The sequence below is a fragment of the Thamnophis sirtalis genome, unplaced genomic scaffold, assembly GCF_051295495.1.
Source record: "Thamnophis sirtalis isolate CommonGarterSnake01/CBP01778 unplaced genomic scaffold, rThaSir2_p1.2 scaffold_3, whole genome shotgun sequence".
Lineage (NCBI taxonomy): Eukaryota > Metazoa > Chordata > Lepidosauria > Squamata > Natricidae > Thamnophis > Thamnophis sirtalis.
In genome coordinates this window covers 128277417-128299412 of record NW_028261383.1, presented here as the reverse complement: position 1 = coordinate 128299412, position 21996 = coordinate 128277417, and the positions used below count along the sequence as shown (strand labels likewise).

The following is a 21996-nucleotide window of genomic DNA, read 5'->3' as shown; positions in this document are numbered from 1 at the left end:
AAGAACACCCCTGGAAAACTATCAGAAAAAACTGCTGAAACAGTGTTAATTGTGAATCATCCATGTTCAAACTGTACATTTCTAAGGGACTGTGAATATTACAAAACATGGGTTTTCAGTTACCTCATTCAAGCCATTTCTTGGGAAACATTTGCATCTGTTAGAGAACTGGCATGTAAGCTGCAATATCTCCGCAAAATATTAAAGCCTAAAAGAATACACTGCTTAATTTACACCATCTTTTATTCAAGCAGAAGCGTCAGTGGGATATAGCTACGCAAAAGAGTTTTCCATTGAGCAAGATCAGAATCAATATTCCTGGTTAGAAAATGTAAAAGACTTTCAAACAACACAGTGTTTTGTGTTTTGTGCTATACCAATTAAAGGTTACCTTTTCCATAACAAATTAGTAGATGGGGGGGCACACCCAAAACATTTATTTGGGGAAATAACCACCAATAACTATTTAACTCTATCTCTTTCATCCCAGGCTAAAGAAAATAACAATTCTTCCAGAGGTTACTCAATGACAGTTTTCTTTTTAAAAATTTAATATTAGCTGAATACCTGCCCAGGTATTTATAGACGTCAAAGCATTTGTCTGACAGGGAGCTATTGGGAGTGGCCTTTCTTCCCTTTACTCCCATGCCCATCATCCCTGCCCTCTCCCTTCCCCCTCTCATGTGCTCTCTCTTACAATCCAGGCACTTTGCCCCAAATCCATTAAGCGCTTCCCCATTGGATCTTCCCCCTCCCATGACATCACAAACAATTGCTGCTGTAGGATGACGTACTCGGTCCCCTTAACAGCCCAGGCATTCCAGAGTTATGCTGGAACACACACACACACACACCAGGGGTGTCTTACCACCACCACCCCAGTATTTTGTGTACCAAGTTTGGTTGAAATATCTTGAGGCTCCAGAGTTATGCTGGAACATACATATATACTTTTATATATATAGAAGATAGAAGATCAGCAACAACTTTTTTTCAGGGGGGAAAGTGCTTGATGGTTGCTTAGTTCCCTACCTTGAATTGTGGAAATCTATTCAGATTTACAAATCCAAGGCTGAGCCAAACACATGTGCATACACACACCCCTTAGAACTCACCAGTCAATGCTGTCCATAAGCAAGCATTTGCAGCTGCTTCATTACCCATTTGTCCATTAAGGTGAAACAGAAAGCAATCAAGTCTATGGCACATGTAATACGGCACATAAGTCCTCGACTTATGACATACACTGAACTGACATTTAATGACAGTTCAAAGTTGGAACAGCACTGAAAAAAGTGAGTTATGACCGTTTTTCAGATTTGCGACAGTCACAACATCCCCATGGTCATGCAATGAAAATTCAGGTGCTTGGCAACCAGTTCATATTTATGATGGTTGCACTATCCCGTGGCCATGTGATCACCTTTTATGACCTTCTGACAAGCAAATGCAATGGGGAAGTCGGATTCACTTAACAACTTCATTACTAATTTAACAACTGGGGTGATTCACTTAACTGTGACAAGAAAGGTTGCAAAATGGGGCAAAGCTCACTTAACAAATGTTTCACTTAATGTTGGGTTCAATTAAGGTCATACATCGAGGACTATCTGTATTAGGAGCTGCAGAGACACCACCATAGCCCATGCATGCCTGCTGCTTGCTGGTATTTCAACTTCTCTTCCAACTCACCATTCTGAAATCAATTCCAGCTGACAATGGGCTTTCCAATGCAAGAAGAGTCCCTAATGAAGTTGGCTACAGTGAGTTGAGGAGTTTGTCCTCAAAACCCACTCTGAATCTAGCTTTAACTCCTATCTCACTTTCAAGTCTGCAGGAAACATTGGATCACTTAGCCTGACCTTCTCTTGGAGACAAACTGTTAGATTTTTGGCGAGCTGGCCTTGCCTCATTCCCAGAAAGTCTCTCATGCTTAGAGAGATCCCCCCCCCAAAAAAACCCCTGCAAACACAGAGAAATCATGGAAAGTGAAAAGTGGACGCTCCAGAGGCCATCCTTACATTAGATTAACGGTGCTGTTACAGGGGATCATTCACGCTTCTGAATAAATATTCGCAGTAGTTTGGATGATGACAGAAACTCCCCATTTCCAGACGGGAGCTTCGTATGAATTACAGAAGATGCTAGCTGGACCTGTGCCTGTTTGCTCCCTGATATTATTCCACAGGACTGAATTAGTGTGACCCCCAAGTCAACCCTGCACAGAAAGAAGCCCACAGCCTCCAAAAAGATCTATCACTGGCATGCTTACCAATTGTTTGGAAATGATATGTATGTAAGAAGGAAAAAAGGTGGCAAACAGAAACATATTGCTATCCAACAATAACACCTTGTATATTTATGTTATACAAGCTTCTCTCTCTCTCTCTCTCTCTCTCTCTCTCTCTCTCTCTCTCTCTCTTTCACACACACATGCACACGTGCACACACACATGCACACACACTTTCAGCTTTTAGACAAATCCTCAGAGAACCTACATTCTCAGAAGACGGTTCTTCATGGCTTGGGCAAGCCGGAAGTATATATTTTAAATGCTTTCTGCGTTGATTTCTCACTGGTTTCAAATATTACAGTGGCTCTTATAAACCTGAGTAAAATACCACAGGGTACAGTAATGTGAAATGTGAATTCAGTCACTAGATTAGACTCTTGTTTCAAAATGCTGCCCATCAGATTCCATGCTGTGAACACTGATTGTCAATAGATTTCCAAAATGGCAGGCAGGAATTTTTGCAACCTTTTTCTGGGGCTCCACAAACAAAACACACTTGTTGTCCCTGAGATGTAGCTTGGTGGAAATGCTAAGGACAAAATGGACAAAAGAGGAACACAAAGATTACTACTCTGCCTGTCATTCAAGCTTGACTGAATGGTCAACAGCCAAGCTTACTACTTACCAGTGCTCTGTGTTTCCAATATCTTCTGCATCGGACTATAAGGCCCTGGAGGGATGTTAAGATTCATCAGCGTGCTAGTCCCGGGGTTCAATGCGGACTCTGGAAAACCTTTATCTTTGAGGAGCTCGTGGGAGCTACTTGGGTGTACTGTTGGGTAAACCTTGCTGCCAACCATGGTCCTGGGGAGCACCTCAGGTCCCGGCAAACTGAGACCAGTCTGAGAGAGAGATGATTGGCAATGAATTGGCTCAAAATGGCAGTCTGCATGGTAGATACTGTGAACAGATTCCGTGTTGCCCGGTGCCATGTGAGAAGGATTGACTACTGAAGGAAGCATCAACCGATTGGCACCGTTGTGAATGGAGCTGGTTTCCACATCACTAATTTCTGGACTGGCTCGTGGGGCCCGTAGGCTTCCATTGCCTAGGTGATAGTGGTGATGGTGGTGATGGTGATGGTGAATGAGGTGATGTACTGATGACCTTTTCTGCGGATGATGTTTGCACAGTTGTCTCTCTGTGCTGTTCTTACTGCGTGGGCTGGAGAGAAAGCCCATCTTTACCCCTGTGGTCCAACAAGTTTCTACCACTTGCTTGCCGGCCTTCCGAAGGACATAGACAAGGTATTTGAGAAGTTCATCGTAACAGCTTCCTGGCTCCGAAAAGCTAGCCAACGTGCTTGCGTTGGAGAGGTAGCGGATTCGCTGCTCCTTCATTAGCTGGCTCTCTCGCTGCTTGGTCTCTGAGAACTGGGTTGCTATGACCACGAGGCAGAGATTTATCATGAAGAAAGAGCCCACCTAAAAGAGAAATAGTTTGTGATTAGCCCTATTTATGTGGAGAAGCCCAACTGAGAGTGTATGTAGAGATGGAGGGAAAAAAACATATTTTTTTTCAAAACAACTGTGGACTCCAAACCAACATCTTATTATTTTAAAACTCAAGGAGGGGAAAGAACCTTGCACTAACACCTTAATATTTCATCCAAGGAACAAAGGTTTGAAGGTTTATCATGCAACAAACACTGAAGCTGCCCTGGATCTGGTTAGGATGAGTGTGGGAGATCATCTGATATCACTCTTTGGAGATAAAAATGTGGAGAAACTCCAAACGAATGGTGCAATTCTACTCATTTATTTGAGAACGCCTCTTGAATTCAAGAGGGCTAGTAGAATGAATGCAAGTTTGCATCATGACCAGGTAGCCACACTGAGTTCACCAGAATCTACTTTATGGAATGGAAATAAATAAGTAAATCTATTAAAAAAGGAATAGCAGCCTTTTTTCCATCGTAGATGCTGCATTTCCCGGGGAAATCTGGCAGCAGGGTATGTGTGTGTTGCACACTCTTTCTAATGATGCACAAACAGTGGTGAAATTCAATTTTTTTTACTACCGATTCTGTGGGCATGGTTTGGAGAGCATGATGTGGCTTGATGGACGTGGCAGGGGAAGGATACTGAAAAATCCCCATTCCCACCCCACTCTGGGGCCAGCCAGAGGTGGCATTTGCTGGTTCTCCGAACTACTCAAAATTTCCGCTGTTGGTTCTCCAAAACCAGTCAGAACCTGCTGGATTTCACCCCTGTGCACAATGCTAAATCTCTATACCCATACATGCTTTCATATTATTATGAATGGTTGCCCTGTCGGTCAGATGTTAAGACTAGATTTGGCCTTTCTGTCCACTTATTGAGTTCTTCTCAAGGACCTGGGAGAGGCTTCAGGTCTGGACCAGTCCCTGAAGTTTTCTTGGCAAATGTTTGGAAGTGCATGGAGATACCTGACCGATATTGTCTATTTTCACACAGGTTTACACACTGGAAGAGGGGAAATGAAACACTTTATAGGAGTATCGATGAGGCTATGAATCACCCCCTCTAAACTGATCCTACAATTAGGCTTGAAAAAAGCTCCCAGAGACTGCAGCAAACATAAAGACAGATTATGTATATTCTGCTTCCAGAACCCCCAACCGATATAAAACAAACGGCAATTTTGATGTCTATAAGTTATATTTTCAAAAACTGCCTGGAGAAGTGAATAGTTTTGCATGCCTCCAAGCAAACATTGTTTTGGTTCATATTTCTTAAGCAGCAGTTCCTCTGAGCCACATGACAAATTACCTTTACAATTTAAGGAAATTTAAAAAGAATAAAATATTGCACGAAGAAGAGATGGTTATAGCAGGAGAAGGACAAATGTGCTGGGTATGATAAAATTCCTTGGGTTTTTATAGAATTTTAAACGCTTAGGCTATATGATAGAAAACAAAAAGCCATAAAAGGCATATGGCAAAAGCACTTTGCTCCTTAAATATATCATATTACAGACATTTTACTGTTATAACAGCAGAGAAGCCTTTGATCAGAAATAATTGCACTGGTTTACATCTATATAGTTCTATGGCGCTGGGTGAAATTCCTTCATTTTGCCACATCAAGCTAGACTCATTTTCTCCTAAACTTCAAGAATGTAGTAAGGGACTTGCTGGATTAGGCCATTTCTGGGGTCCGCCAACCCTCAGCCCATTTGGAACCACACCACTCAAGCAGCAGGCGAGCGTGCTCACAAGTCTTCCCTTGCACAAACCGTGGGCACTCGTGCCTGTGTGCAAAGATCCATTTATGCATGCCGATTGCACAAGTGGAGGTGCTCCCACAAAACCATCCCCTCTCCACTGCCGCTGCTGCCATCACTCTACAAGTCAGAAAGGTAGGGGACCACTGGACTATTTCATTAGTAGACAGTTTGGTGATCTACAGATATTTGCGGCTATCATTCCCACAGATTGTTACTCCTGGTAAAGAGAGCTGGAATCCAGGTGTCCTGAAGGATGTCAAACTGCCGATTCCTGAGCATGCAGCACTTTCTCGGCTGTTTCCAACAAGTAGTATTGAGAGACACAATACCACAACATTCCTTACTCTAAGAGCAAGTTCCATAGTTTAACCATGTGGTACATGATGATGTTCTCCTAAATCAGTGATGGTGAACCTTTTTTTTACAGTGTGCCAAAATTGTGCGCATGTGCGGTATCGCACACCCATGCATACCCACACCAATTAAATCCTTCCCGCCCACCTGTGCATGCATGCGTGACACCCCCACCCCTCCACGCATGCACGCACAATACCTCTCCAGGCTCCGGAGGCTTTCCTAAAGTCTGGGGAGGGCAAAAACGGCCTCTCCTGGAGGCTCTCTGGAAGCTAGAAATTGATAATTTGCAAACTTCCGGTTGGCCCATTGAGGCCATTTTTTGCCCTCCCCAGCCTCCGTAGGCTTCCCTGAAGCCTGGGGGAGGGGGAATGGCCTCCCCCCGGCCTTCTAGAAAGGCAAAAAATCAGCTGCCCAGAGCTGACGGCTGGCATGCCAGCAAATATGGCTCTGCATGCCATAGGTTCACCATCATGGTCCTAAATCTTTCGCCATTTAATTTAACTGAATGACCATCAGTTCTTTTATTTTGAGGGCGCAAAAAAAATTACCTGGCTGCTAATTTACCCTTGCCATATTTCATACATGCCTCTATCTATTTGCCTTTTTAATATGCTTACCCTGCCCCTCCTACTTGATGTAAAACCCTCCCACATAAAAGAATTAGCTGCATCCCCTTGATAATTTTGATTGCCCTTATCTGCAAGTCCTCTAACTCTCTCTGCTTCTTTCTGAGACACAGGGAACAGAACTAGGCAGAGTAATCCAACTGCGGCTGGGCAATAACAATACGGGGATTAATGTCATTTTCAATTTCTTTCCTAATGACCTCCCACATGGAATTTACAGATGAACTGGCAGTGACAAGAAGGGGACACAGCAAGTGGAGGAGACTCAGTAATTAGCCATCTTCCCCCTGGACTTTTAATAACTGCTGCAATGATGCCTCAATCTTCTCCGCTTTATACATTCCAAATGTATCATAAACTTCTCAAGCTCAGGAGTCACGTGGGGAGCACATCCATGCCTAAAAAAAAATCACCATATAGAAGTGACTGACTTTAACCAGCTTGAGAAAACCTCCTGCAAACTCACTCCAAGATGACAGCCATCATTGTTTATGGGAGAGGCACCCAATGATATTCCCTGCCCTTCTTCTCTTCCTTCCTTTCATATCAAGATATTCAGGCATCATCTCAGCCCGCTCCCTCCCCACCCCTTTCTCATTCCACCAATGATAGTGCAGCTCAATAAAGATTGTTTTGACTTCAAAAGATGTCTTGGTAGTCTGTATTTGTACTTATCACAATTAAGTAGGGTTCCCCCCCCTCTCCTAAACGTATTCACTTGAAGTGTTTTCAAGGCAGATACTTCCCTTATGGAGTCTCTGGCTGTTTTCAGGAGAAATCGTTTCCTTTGTTAGCTGGCACTCAACAGGCAACAGCTGCCTGCAGTTGAAGAGTCTGAATTTTACTCCAAAACAGGCTCTCTTCATTAGGCTGCATTGTATGTAGCCCCTGATGGCTATTCAGTCTGAAGATCTCAAAAAGCAGCCTACAACTGGTTCTTTTCTCTGGGCTACCTCAATTCTACAAATTGAGTATTTACTCAGGCCATCTCAGAAGGCAGAAATTGCTGAGCCATCTACCATTCTGTGGCCTTCTTTCTGGATAACCTCAGAGGTGTTCCACCCCGGTGCGTGGGGGGGTGGGGGGGAAGGCATCATTCTCCTTTTTGGAGGCTTTTCAGAAGCATCTACAGAATCCACCAGTTTTGTCAGGATGGGGGGGGGGAATAATCACAATGCATGTATTTTAAAAAGGGACACAGCTTACATAACGATGCTAATTTTGCTATTTATTACTTCTTGGGCTTGTATGGATGCCGCCCTACCTAGTCTACTTAACTAGGAGGTTCCCCATCCATGGAAGCTCTTGTTCTTTTTGCCCAGCACTTTTTGTAAAAATCTAATGTTCCCCCCAAAAAACCCACCGTTTCCCACGGTAGATGTAATCTATTGGTGTAATATCCTTGGTGTGATTATAGCATGAGTATTTGTAAACGGAGGCAATGCAAATGGGCATAATTAATAAAGCAGAACATTTGTAGCCCAGGGTTAAAACTGATGATATTACTTAGTTTGGGTAATGAAACACCTGCAAGAAAACAACCAAGATCATAGAGCACCAAGGACCCCTCATGGACATAACAGAGTGGTATGTGAAACCAGGGGCAGGATCCTACCGGTTTAACAACCGGTTCTCCCATGTACACAGTTTACAGAGAAATCACCTTCCACATTACTGTGGGAGAGGAATATAGCTGAGGCACAGCAATCCTATCAGTTGTGCTTCAGAAAAGGGAATATAGGTGAGTATAGTGCAGGGGTGGGTGGGCAGGCCCAGCTGATAGTCGGAGCTACCGGTTCACTTGAACCAGTCCGAACTGGTAAAATCCCACACCTGTGTGAAACTTACTGGCAAGCAAAAATCTTTAGGTGGCAAAAAAGGAACAAGAGTCTAGAGCCATGATGCATGTCACAGGTGGCACATGGAGCCATAGCAGTAAGCATGCGAGCTCAGCTCCAGCATGCATGCACGCGCTGGGCAGCTGATTTTCAGGACTTCTGGGCCCATGAGAAGTTGGGAAACAGGCTGTTTTCGGCCTACGGTAAGCCTCCAAGAGGGTAGGAAGAGCTGTTTTGGTCCTCCCCAGGCTCCTAGAAAGGGTATGGAGCCTGGGGACAGCGAAAAACACACTTTCTGGTCCAACAGTTGGCAAACGGAGCGTTTTCGCCCTCCAGGGCGGGAGGCCTTTTTCGCCCTCCCCAGGCTCCTAGAAAGGGTCTGGAGCCTGGGGAGGATGAAAAACAGGGCCACTGCGTGCCAAAAGAGGGGTGAGAGCGGGGTGTGTGTGTCACATACACATGCACAAGGGGAGAGCACATAGAATTATGGGTATGGGCACATATGCGCTCAACCCCACGCTCCCCCTGCTTTTGGCATGCAATGGCAAAAAGGTTAGCCATCATTGACATACAGTCTTTTCCTAGGACTGCATAGTCAGGCAGTATTGGTATAAAAATTAGTTTGGGGGTTGAAAAGGGTTCAAGTAACCATTGTGTATCTCATTCACAACTGCAGATTTCCTCTTTATCAGAGGGGAAGACTCACCTCTTCTTGGGTATATTATGAGGCTGTGAGAAAAAGATTCAGAATATTTCCACCTTCATGCAGACATAAATACTATGTGTTGGTTCCTAACTCAAGAGTTCAGTTTTCTGAAATGTTTGGAACACTCTTGCTTTCATCTTAATCAAGTTTGTTAAAGAGAACTTTGGAAGATTTGTATTTGGGGGGGGGGGAAATCACTTTTAATTCAATCGGCTATCAAAGACCTGCCAGCTGCGAAGTTGGGTACTCTATCATATATAAGACCAGCTTCTTTTATTCATACACTAGTAAACCCTAGTAAAATGACTGTAATGCACTAAATCTTTAAAGTGTATTGAAGCTATTAAAACTACAGTCAGTGCAGAATCTAAGTTCTACATTTTTTACTCAACCAGGACATTATGATTATCTGTCTTAGACCAACTGCTCCCGCCCTTCAGTCCATTTCTATGCTTAGATTCCAGGTACTGCCTTTGGCCTTATAGCATTCATGATTTAACACCTAGAAGCATGAAGTAACATTTATCTCCTATGTATAACCTTATACTTTAAGAGCTTCAGCTGAAGGCCTCCAATGGAGCTTTTGCCAGATGAGAATTAGAAGATGGTCACAAAAGCAAAATAAAACAATACACAAAACAAAATCTTGTCTCAGTGGAAGAGCTATAGTTATGGTACTCTCTTCATCAGGGCTGCCAAACCCTTGGCCGGATGCATCACGCACTGGCCACACCCACACCCGGTTTAGCGAAGGGGGGAGGGAAGTCCCAATACATCACATGATGCCACCATGACGATGTGAGTTTGACATCCTTGCTCTACATCATGTTTCATCTGATACAAAAGCATTACCGTCTTTTGGTCTCTGGCCAGAGTCTTCTTTATTTTTGAGCTTTCTGAAATATGGGTTTAATCTTATTTGCTTCTACTTTTTATTTGCTTGCATGTCTTATTTGTCGAATAGAATTGAAGGTTCCTGGGGAATATACTTCTTATAAATAATAGATAAATATGATCCAGACCCTGAAAAATTTAGGATTTTTTAGGCTTTAGGATTTTGGTTTGCTTATGCTACATGTTACAGATTCTGCTTACTCTTGTGCAGTGGTGGGTTTCCATATATTTTACTACTGGTTTGCTTATGCACACTTGCATGCCACTTCTATGTAAAAGCATCCGGGTGGGTGGGCAGAGCCTCCCACTGCTGCTACTACTGGTTTACCCAATCTGGGCTGAACTGGGAACAACCCACCTCTGCTCTTGTGGCTCATTACACTCACTCTAAATTTAACATAGGCATGAAAGAGTTAAACTTGTGGTTTCCAAGTTTAATCTAGTATTACCTCTAGTCCTGTACATCTAGTCCTTCCCTAGGAGGATTTATCTGAACTCTGCTTTCTGAAAAGTGGCCTTAATGGCCCAAAACAGTGTCTACATTCCTGACACCTGTTTCACATTTATTCTTCCTCATTAAAGTGTACAAATTGTTGCAATGTTCTTTAATGCTCTGTAAATAATTATCTCAAAGTCCTCAAGCCAGTATTCTAGAAATTATTATTTTTTCTGTTTTATTTACAGTTTGTATTTTTACCCACCATTATTTACACAGCATCTGCATCTTTGCTGAGGTATTACTTCAAATTGGTGGGGCAGGATTAAATGTGATTTCATTCAATTTATATGCAATCATGCATGTAATAATTTTACCCTCAGTAACAATTGTTGGTGATTTCCAAATGCTGAAAGAGATCACCTGTGGCCCCACAGCTTCAGCTATAGATTCTAATCTATGTCCATGTCTTAGAGAATCACAGATGATCTAACAATCTTGTCTGCAACTGCAATGGCCCAGAGTAAGAATGATACTGATTATTGTCGGATTAAAAAAAACACAATTCTAAACAGATCCTAAATAATTACCCATGTAGGTTAATATGAATGTATCTGAGGTTTACTCCTATATCTTGCCTGTCTGAATGCTATTTGTCATAACTTTGTTCTCCATTTTTTCCCTGACATATAAGCTTTGTATAATCTTGACAAATATTGGGGTAAGGCAGAAAGAGACAAAATCTAAGCAGCTGTTATTAAATCTGTTATGTATATTATAAGGAAAGTGTAGAGGTTATTTGAGGCTACCAAAACAAGAACAAAAATATCATGGTCAGCAGGTTTCTTTAAAATAAAAGCCAATATAAGATCAAATTATTTGCATTTGTCTTTGTCACCATAGATCAAATTCAAGCATCCTCTATGCTAACTTTTAAGGTTAGTTCTCTTTTTTCAACCTTTGCTTACTAAAATAAAAATGTGGAGCAGAAAGCATGAGTAGTAAACAGTGAGGAAACCAGTATCACTGACTAGATTTTTTTTCTAAGTGATTTCAATGTCACCTTGCAAATGCAAGAAGCACATGAGATCTGGTTTTCTTTTTTATCTGGTTACCCTGTTTTGGGAGGCTCTAATAATAAATCCTATCATCAGTCCTTCCATGCACCCCAGTATGACTTTTCCTCAGTGGAAATCTAGGTTTAATGCTTCTGATTGACACAACTGGAGACAAAACTCACAATGATCAGGAGAATGAAATAGATGAAGTTGTAGAAGGAATGAGCATCCATGACGAAGTACATGATATCTACCCAGCCCTCCAGGGTGATGACCTGTGATAAGGCAAAAGAAAAGGAAGTCATTGGTTAGCTCATCTTGATGATTGCAGGGCTGTGAAGAGCAAGGAACGGTAGACATCTAACAAAATAGCTATGAAATTTTTAAGTCACCTACAAGACAGTTTGTCCATATTGAGGGTCACATTCTCTCAGAGTAATTGGTTGATGCTACTTGGTAGACAAGGCTAAATCAAGTAGTAGGGTGGGCCAGGTGGATGTGATAACTATCATCCCTTTCTTTCATATTCTTTCACATTTTTTTCCTGACTTCTTTTAGGTCTTTCCCAAACTACTAGTTATGGGGAAGGGTCAGAAAATTCGTACCAGGGGTCTAAACAGGTAACTTGTAAAAGACCACCTTAAACAAGACCAAGGGATGCACTGACTGATTCTAGGGCTCCCAATTACCCTATTCAATCTTTGCATTAAAAATAACACAATATATAAATTGACATAATTTAATAAAGAATAATAACAAACAAATAAAAAACCACATGCATATTTGGTACCCATAGAACCTATATTTATTACAGTAAAAGCAGGACTTGTAGATTCTCAGCTATTTAATTACTTGGTTCAAATTTGAAAAATAAATGCACTTCTGAACAAAAATAAACACAAACTTCATTTTCCCAGTTGCTGCAGCAGCACAAGATCGTGGTTTAAGTCCTTTTGATTCACCTGAAATATTGCAATCCATGCATATCCAATGTTATCAAAATTGATAGCTCCTTTGAAAGGGTTGTGCTCCCCGGCAGAACAATTTGTGTAATATTGGTTCCAGTTGACACAAGAGGTGTTGCTGGTGTCGTTGTAGGAATAATAGTTCAGGGTACACACCAGGCCTTCCTCCCTCCGTATGGGAACACTGCGACAATCCCGCATCCCATTTTCTCGAGGCTGGGAGCAGATAAAAGGGCTTTCATCTTCATTCTCTGTCTGATAGTAGGATTCCAGCTCCAGTGTGTAAGGCCTGGAAGAAAGAGACACACGGATGGTTACAGAACCAAAATCACACTAGTTGGGGATGAAGTAAAGATGGAATGTTCTTTTCACAGTGCAAAAAGAAAGTGGGAAATAATCACACTGTTATTCTTACAAAGCAACAGTATGAAAATGAACAGAGCAAAAGTGATATTCATGCAGTCAATAGAGCAATACAAGGAACTACTGGCTCAGAGATGTTACAGGGGCCAATAGGATAATTGAGTTCAGAGCAAGCAATCAGAGAAATTAATTGTAGGTGGGAGCACTCTGATTGCCAGGAATGGCAATTCATTTTTTAAAAATGTCTCTAAACTACTGATGTTTTGAAGCTAAAAATGATGTCAGATCACATCACATCACTCAAATAATTTGTGCTGGTTGTTATCTGAGGTAAGATGTGATACTAGATAGGATGCATGTACAGCTTCAGTCCCATATATCTGCTGTTATTTCTTTATAGATTATGAAAAACATAAAACACTTCAAAGGGGGGCAGAATCTAATAAACACCCATCTTGCTATTTGCATAATTACTAAGTTAATCAGTAAGGAAAAAAAGTGGAAAAGAGTCTTAGCTCTAAATAAACTGGCTTGGTGGACAACTTGCAATTCACCAAACTGCTTGGGCTATATGGCCAATATAAAGCAAGCTATGATCCACCAAAGTTTATTCCATAATAAATTAATTCATCTTGAAGATACTTTCATACATAATTTTCTTAGTGGGGGAGGCATGTTTCACTTTCCTAATGCACTCAGGTTCATAGAAAAGCTTTTAAAGCAAAATTTAGGAGAGATTTGGGCAGGTTCATTCTTGAATTGTTGGTTTGAATACCTTTTGAAACTTATCCATCCCTCACCCTCCATTCAGCCTTTCACCCTTCACTCAGACCACATACAAGGAAAGCTGTGTTAGTTTATTGTGGCCCCAAACAGATAATTAAGAAAAACCAAAGGATATTTATCCAAACCAATAATGAATGTCAGGACTGAAACAAGAACAAAGTATTATCAATCAGATAATATCCATTGGGACATTCTACTGAAGACCTCAAAGTGTCAATTTTAGAAAATCAAGACTTGATTTTCTAAAATGGAGACTTCTGAACTCACACACAGGAAAAGGTTTTAGACAATCTCAAAAGATCTCACCAAATACAATGGATGTTCACAATGGTTAATTGATTACGTACTAGTAATTTGACTCCTCTGTAATTGCATAATCAACTTTCTTCCCCTCCCTTCCCTTTGGTTCATCCCAACTGAAATCTTACATCTGTTTAGTCACTGTTTAGTCGCATCTGAGCAGCAGCTGGCAAATGTTTGCGTCTTTTGATAAAATTTATTAGAAAAGGTGCTGCCAGACTCCTGATCTTTCACTCAGAACAGTAGCTGCATTGGGGGGGGGGAGGGGGTGTCGACTTGATCAGAACATGATTTTGGTGTGTTGCCAATTTATTTAGAGGGATTTTATGTTACTGAAACTTAACTGTTCTCTATTCCCAGCAAACAAACTCAAAGGAAGAAAAAACATCCAACTTCCAAAAAAAAAAATCTCTTAACTTTTAAAAAAAATTATGAAAGGTTTCTCATAAGTTTCAGCTGTATTGATAACCCAAGAATTAAAGGGCACCTGAAGAATTTTCACAAGGTTCGAATTAGTGTTTCTATGCTGAAACTTGCTTAGACTGTTCAGATATTAACAAGATACTCTATATGTTAAGTAATTCACATTCAGCCTTAAGAATCATGAGCACAATAACAGCCCTACTGCACAATTAGTGGTTACACATAAATAGCACCAAATTCAACACAACATATCTTTCTGAATCAGAATGAAGAATTCTCCAAAAATACTACAAAAACACATTTTGCATTTATAGCTATACATGTATTAAACATTTTGTTGTATATACACAGTTTTAGCTACATTGAAAATATATCACATCAGGAGAGAGGTCTGTATTCCTTCAAAGCTTGGTTTTATTATATGGTGCCAGCATTATTAATAATGACTTCTTCCATACTTCTCTGGAATTATTTTCACCCCATTAGCAGAGATGAGGAACTGAATCTTGATAAGACTGGATTCTTCTTCCTGCCTCATTCCTGTTATCTCTGACTGAATTGAATCAAATTCTTTCCTGAGCCAAATCTCATCAATTGCTGTTCTCCAGCTCTCCCTCTTCCATTTGGTCGGAGGTTGGAAATTCCCTCTTCATTTGTAATGGCCGTCAGAGCTTTGGTTGCTGAAGAGTTGCAATTTAGTAGCTGAGTCTCCCTTCTTGGAGTATTGTGACTGCCGACGGACATACTTGAAAGAGGACATTTCTTTTCTTTTTTCCATTTCTTTTTATTTCCTTTTCTTTATTGAGAAGACAGTGTCACGTTAGGGTAACAATTACAAATAAAGCAAAGCCACAGAAAAATCAATAACAAATCTTAACATACTTAACAAGCTAATAACTATAATATTAATATATTTACAGTAATTATAATAATACAACCAATGGGGAAAAAATAAAATGAGTTTTAACTAAATTTCTACTTACATTAGCCTATTTACAATGTTTCTGTATTATATCCATAATTCTATAGTATCTTTATTTTCCATACTAACAGTTATTGACATTCACCAACTTCCCTCTCGTTTCTACCTCTTGTCTCTATCCATTCATAAAATTTATTCCATGTCCTATAATATTTTGAGCGAAAGAAGACATTTCTATCATCGCTGTTGGGCAGCTATCAGCCATGGCAATGGGACACATTCTGAAAAAAATGTTATGTTACTGAGGATTTTAGATACTTGTGTTGTTTCTTATGACTTTGCTAGAAAATTTCCACTTCTGTTACAACACCAAGCAGAGATACTCAAACGCTATGTATGAATATTGCGGTGCATATGGGAACTACTATTTTGATGTATTGAAACCCCTCAGCACTTACAAAGAACCTGGGCAAGCCTACCTCATTCATACTTACAGACTGAAGTTTTCAGGTAGAAAGCAGCGGTTCCTAAGCAGCCCTGCCCAAAGCTGGACTCCAACAATACCAAAGATGAAGAAGACAAAGAAACAGAGAAGGAGGACATTCCCCAACATAGGAAGTGTGTCCAAAAGCAGGGTGACCAGGATGCGCATACCTAAGAAAGCAAATAAAAGCCCCATTTTAGGATGAGAAGTTCTACTGAGTTAGCACATCCTTGTTCTAACTAAGAGAAGAAGGATATTAGAGTTAAGAACCATACATGCTACAGGAAGTTTCCCCCCCAATTTGGACTCTTTTAAATGTGTCAGGGCAGCAGTTCCCAGAACAGGCTGGGAATTCGGGGTGGGGTGGGATTGTCACATAATTTTAAGACGTCAACATGGAAAGGCTGTTTTGCAATGTGATCTCGCTAGATTTCTTCCTAACAACATATTTCAATTAATCAATGCTAATCTAACCAGGTATGGTAAGAGTCAAAGGTTCACAGTTGGTGTGGTCCTGTGGGCTCAGCAACACATAGCAATCATCAAAGACATATGGAAAGATACCACCCTAGAATATGTAGGAAAGTAACCCACTTTCTTTACCTCTTAAAAAAAAGAAAATGTACAGTCAGCATGATGGACAATTCTGAAGCATAGGAGCTCACCATGAGTACCCTCACAGATCCAAAGAAATCCAGAGTTACACCTCAGTGTGGATGAATCCTGATAGAAGTATCCTTTTTTATATGTGAAAATACTTTATTGCTGTTTCTTTTTTAAAGAAATACACCTTCTCACACTTGATTAACAGCTACAGTATAAAATAAAGGTATCAGAAACAAGCCACCAATAAAATGTCATACTTAAATTTATGGAGCATGACTGCAGTGCTGTACATTTATTGGCGGAGAACTCCATTGACTTTAACTTTAAAACATATTGAGCTTTGACACAAATCTTTAACTAGCTGTAATGCTAAATTTGTTTTATAATATTTGTTCTTTGACTTTCTGTTTGCTTATCGAAAACATATTGTTACCCTCTTATTCATTTTTCACTTAGGAGTAGATAATCAATTTAATTTCCTTCAGTTTTAATTTTTTCCTCTTATAAATAGAGCCGAGGTGGCACAGTGATTAGAGTGCAGTACTGCAGGCTACTTCAGCTGACTGCCAGCTGCAGTTCTGGAGTTCAAACCTCACTGGCTCAAGGTTGACTCAGCCTTCCATCCTTCCGAGGTCGATAAAATGAGGACACACAGATTGTTGGGGGTAATATGCTGACTCTGTAAACTGCTTAGAGAGGGTTGTAAAAGCACTATGAAGTGATATACAAATCTAAGTGATATTGCTATTGCTATAAATCAATCCTATCTTCTCCATCTATGTCCAGCTTTTTAAAGAAGATCTGTCCATAAACTATACATTTTGTATGTGATGTCTAATAATGTATTTTTAGTAAGCAGGTTTCCTGAATGTAATGCTTTTTCATGTACTTTAAAACCCCACTCTTCATATTTTTGCGCACATTTAATATATGCATTTCATATGAATGCAAAGCTCTGAGAAATGTAGATATTAAAGGATAACTGCATTCAGATCCAAATATTCATTCAGGAGATACAAACCTGGCAAGTTCCTATTAAAATAAGAATTTATGGCATTCGACCCCATCTGTAACCAAAAGCTCATTGATCATCCTGGACACTCAACAGATGACATACTCATCCCTGCTCTTAAAAAATTGAAGCCTAATGTTCTTTTATGTCCTCTCTCCCATTAGACTACAGTTTGCTGTTTAGTTCCAAAAGGAATTTAGAGGCCTACAAAAGTTGTTGTACTCATGCTTATGTCTAAATGCCTTGCTCTCATTTATGATTGTAAATAGATTCTCAATAATCTATTTCATTCTAATCTGGCATTTTCTTCTAAGCTTTTTTTATAGATCCCATTTTTCTCTTCATTAGCACTTTGTGGAATTACCAATTAATCATACAATCAATGACATTTAATCATAAGAGTTATTCAGGGAACACTTTGTGGTTTGTAAAGGGATCGACATTGCTGTTAAGTTTCCAAGGGTTTCTGTTGATAAAACACAAATGGAAAAGATCCCTACCTCACTTCATACATTTAACAAAAGTGCCTCCATCCCCAAATTACTCTTCAGAATTTGCTTTTCTAGGGAAAGCATGCATCTGTTAATCTTTGTATTCAGCCCATCAGGGATACTTCTGCAGCCTGCTCTCCAGCAGAGTTCACTCATGCCTTTGCAGGCTATACAGAGTTCATACCAAAAGTCAGATTTCAAGCTACATAACAATGACATGGAATATTGAACTCTACCTCAGTCATCTTCAGGACAGCATCAAAATACTATGGTATATGTTATTAGACTGAACTCTTCACAATTATGTGTATTTATGTATACATTTTTATTTATGGTTGTATATATTGTGGGTGGGTGGGCGCACACATTTACATCAAATATTATATTTTAATCCAGTAAGGAAACTACAATGTCTGTGTACAGAAACATGTTAAATGTGAATAGGGTCTTCTGGGCTTTCCTTCTGCATTCTGTCCATTCTTTTAACTCAGCTACCATTCCCTGTTACTTGCTTGACTTCTTGTTAATATTTTGCTCCATTTACAGGCAAAGCTTTTAGAGGCGAAAGATTCTATCTCACTGCCTATCAGTCTTTGTATTCTTATTGCTCATAAGTAAGTAAGAATTACAGGCACCCGGCAAAGAAGAAATCCTAAAAGTTCCATGCTCCCCCACCCGTGTATTTATAAAACCTCTTTATGTTTTTGTTTCTCAATAGTTAACATTTCCCAACCTATACTGACTCTACTCCAATTGCAAATATTCAAAAATTTATAAGATTTTTCTCGTTTTTCTCTGGGTAACAGAGCAGCCTCTCAAGCACATCACTTGATGACCTTCCTTAAAGTCTGTACATTTTGCTTCCCGGGCAGTCTCAGCTCTGCTGTGTAGGATCAAAGATAAATTACCTGGGATTTGCGAATGTATGAAGCAAATTATATCCCCAGTTAGATTGAGGCAGATACATCCAGCCATGTATCTATTCTGCTTGATGGGGGGGGGGATGTTTCAACGGAGGTGCTTGTATCATAAAACGATAAAAGTGGAAGCAACAATAACAGGGAACATCCTGGTAGATTAAGTTTAATTTAACAAGATTAGAAAAACAAATATAGCCTAGGAACTACCAGGTTCTGACAGATGGATCCAGGTCAGAATTTCTCGTGTTGTCAAGGTAACAGACACATTCAACCAGATGGGTCTTCTTCTGTGCTACAGAGCTTTGCATCTACTTATGCTATTAAATGCAGGGGCAGGATGGAATTTTGACTTTTATTTAGGCACTCTACTGAATTAGATGCATCAGATTTCAGATGCTTTGGACTTTCAACTAATATGATTGCCTTGACATAACTATTCAAACAACCTCTTGCGTTTGTTTAGGGGGGAAACCCATAAGGTATATGAAAAAGAACAGGTGTTCTCCACTACAACAATAAATACATTATTGTATGCACAATAAATACATTATTGTATGCCTTCAGAAGTAATGATTTTGTTAGGGTTAAGGTTGTGAAAGAAAAAAACGCACAGCGTAGTAGAAGTTATGTAGCACCCATCATCCTTTTTTTGGGCTTAACATGACTTTTATCAGATTGATCATGCTTAACTTTTTCATTTTTCATAACATTTCCATTTTGAAAGTCTAGAGATTTATAATAAATGAACATCACTAAGATATACATTTCTGCAGAGATTTGAAGGACTACACAAGTACACAAATACAGTTGCAAGCACTGTAACAAGCCACCTTGGTAGCCACAAGCTGGTAAGAGACCATTTATCACCCACTGTTATATTGTGCTTGGCAGTGATTTTGACAGACAACTAGACCCACAAGTTAGGCATCCTTTAAAATCACTCCAGGCGTTACTCCCTGCTTTATGTAGGTGAGTTCACTTCAAGTTTGCCCATTCAAACTAGGAGCAGGTTCTGACAGTGTTTCCACTGTGATCAGTTTTTAAAAAAATGTATGATCCAAGTTGCTCAAGATCCCACTGGGAGACACAGTTAGTGATGGGTGGTGGTTTAAGAATCCCTGAAATAGAAAGTAAAAACTACTTTCCTAAAACATCTGACCAATAGTTTGCAATCAAGGTGCTGCAATCAACATTTGACTTTCAGAGATACAAAGGAGTCCAAGGTATTAACTGTCAAAATGCAAATATTAAAACAAAAGCCTCTGGAGCTCCCTTATAGGCATAGGCATTATAGATGTACAATAAACTCAGATTTCTTTGTGGTTTATATTGATGTTCTTGTCTTCTCTCCACAATTCAGGAAGATCTCCAATTTCTCCCCAAACTAACAACTTTGTGAGATAGTTTGAGGTAATGATCTGTATGATCATCCAGTGAGCTCCTGTCACCTGTGTCTCTCCAGTCCTAGTAAGACCACTACCATCCCATACTTCTGGCTTTACTGTCATGATTTATTATCAAATGGATATCTGACCTTGAAAAACTATCTTTCCTAATTTAAACTTGTCTCTCTCTCTCTGTGTCTACCATACTTAAATAAAATAGCCATTCAAATCTAGGAATAACAGAATGACAGAGTTGGGAAGGACCTTGGAAGTCCTCTAATCCAGTTTGGGAGAAAACTCTTCCATCACTGAGGAAAAAGAACAAATTCTAGTAAGTGGTCTGAAGATGAACACTGAACCTACAGCCCAAATGAAAAAGGCCAAGAGTCGCAAATCTCTTCTTTTTCCTCCTGATGAACCAATTCTTTAAAACAAATAACTGTATCCATTATTTTTCATACTGTTTTGATAGGATTAAATGGAAAGTGTTTCATTATTTCTGGAGAAATCATTCTTCCCAGAAAGTTGAAGATGAAAAGGATCATACCAAAAGCAATGTGGGCATGAGGTATAAAGACACAGTGCATAGCTGAAGATAGGAATTAGAAAACAGGTGCTGCAGAAAAACAACTGGTTCTGAAATGGATAGAATCTAATGACCAACAATCTGTGATGCTGGAAAGACATATTGCCTTAAATTAAGGCACATCTGGCAACTTAAGGAAGAGGATTTGTTGTTTATCATCCTCTGCAAGTTATTTAATGCTAGTGGAAGAAAGCATCCTTCCATAACTATATCCATACATGTCCTCATGCCAATATTGTGTCTAATAACTCACCCATCCTTTTCCATCACAAACCACTAATGTCTCCAAATTAAGGGAATGAATGGTAAAAATGAAACAAGCTGAATAATTGATTCACGTGTGACGTTAACAAAAAACAACACTTCAGAAAGAGAAGCAAAACACAAAAAAGGCAAACACTTTTGGAAACAAAGTACGAACTGTTCATTCTGTGTTTGATCATAATCACATAATAACCACTCAGAGTCCTTTAGGTAGTGAGTTGGGCGGTGTATAAATCTGATAAATAAATAAATCCCTCATTTTCTGAGGGGATGGTTGAAATGGAAGGACAATTCATCAAAAGGGAACAAACTGGATTATTCATTCATAATGAATGGAAAACAGCCCGATAATTGATGTGCTGAAGGGACAGAAGGGAGCATGTTCAATGCAATTTCAGAAAATATGTAATATCTCCAATTTATTCTTTTGATTCCTCATTATCAGAAATGATGAACTATTACCAAAGGGAGGGGGAGAATGGAGAAAAGAGATTCAACTTACTAGGAACTCTGTTAATGGCTCTCAAAGGCCGGAGTACCCTGACTGTCCGAACAGCTGAGAAACTGACATTCTGCAAGTCCAAAGAGTATTCCAGCATGCTGCAAAAGAAGTATATATGCAAATATATTATATGTATATCTCATAAATAGAGGAAACATTTCAGAATTCTGCAGGAAAAAAAACCAGATGAAGCATCCAAACCGAATATACATATATGGTAATTTTTTTAAAAACAACAACAACTCACTATTGGATCTCTCCCCATCAAGGAATAGTCCTAGAGGAATTCAATTATGAGTCATTTGCACATTTAAGTTTGTGAATCAAAGCTATTTTGTAAAGTGTTTCCTCATCTTTATTTTGGTTATTTTCTAGGCGATAAGTGAAGTTCCCCAAAGTTTATTGTACTTGTCAGAAGGGAGAAATGTGTCCACATAACATGAAAACAATATAAACTCACTAAAGCTTTCAAATTTGAATTTTGTTTCCAGCATATGGGAACTATCCAAAAGTGATACAAGGTATAGGATCTATAAAACGAAGTCTCCTTTTATGGCCTATCTTGAAGCAG

General features: G+C 39.7%; 1 protein-coding gene across 7 annotated transcripts in view; it reads right to left on the bottom strand.

The window, feature by feature from the left end:
- Positions 1–21996, bottom strand: part of CACNA1G (calcium voltage-gated channel subunit alpha1 G) — a 248541-nt gene that overhangs the window by 203077 nt on the left and 23468 nt on the right. For all 7 annotated transcript variants that reach the window (XM_087710029.1, XM_087710023.1, XM_087710026.1 and 4 more), the window contains exons 3-7: positions 21426–21523; positions 15670–15829; positions 12379–12670; positions 11599–11691; positions 2920–3718 (exon numbers count right to left, since the gene is read on the bottom strand). In XM_087710029.1, the coding sequence (XP_087566155.1) occupies positions 2920–3718; positions 11599–11691; positions 12379–12670; positions 15670–15829; positions 21426–21523 (1442 nt within the window). The remainder of the gene's footprint in view (positions 1–2919; positions 3719–11598; positions 11692–12378; positions 12671–15669; positions 15830–21425; positions 21524–21996) is intronic.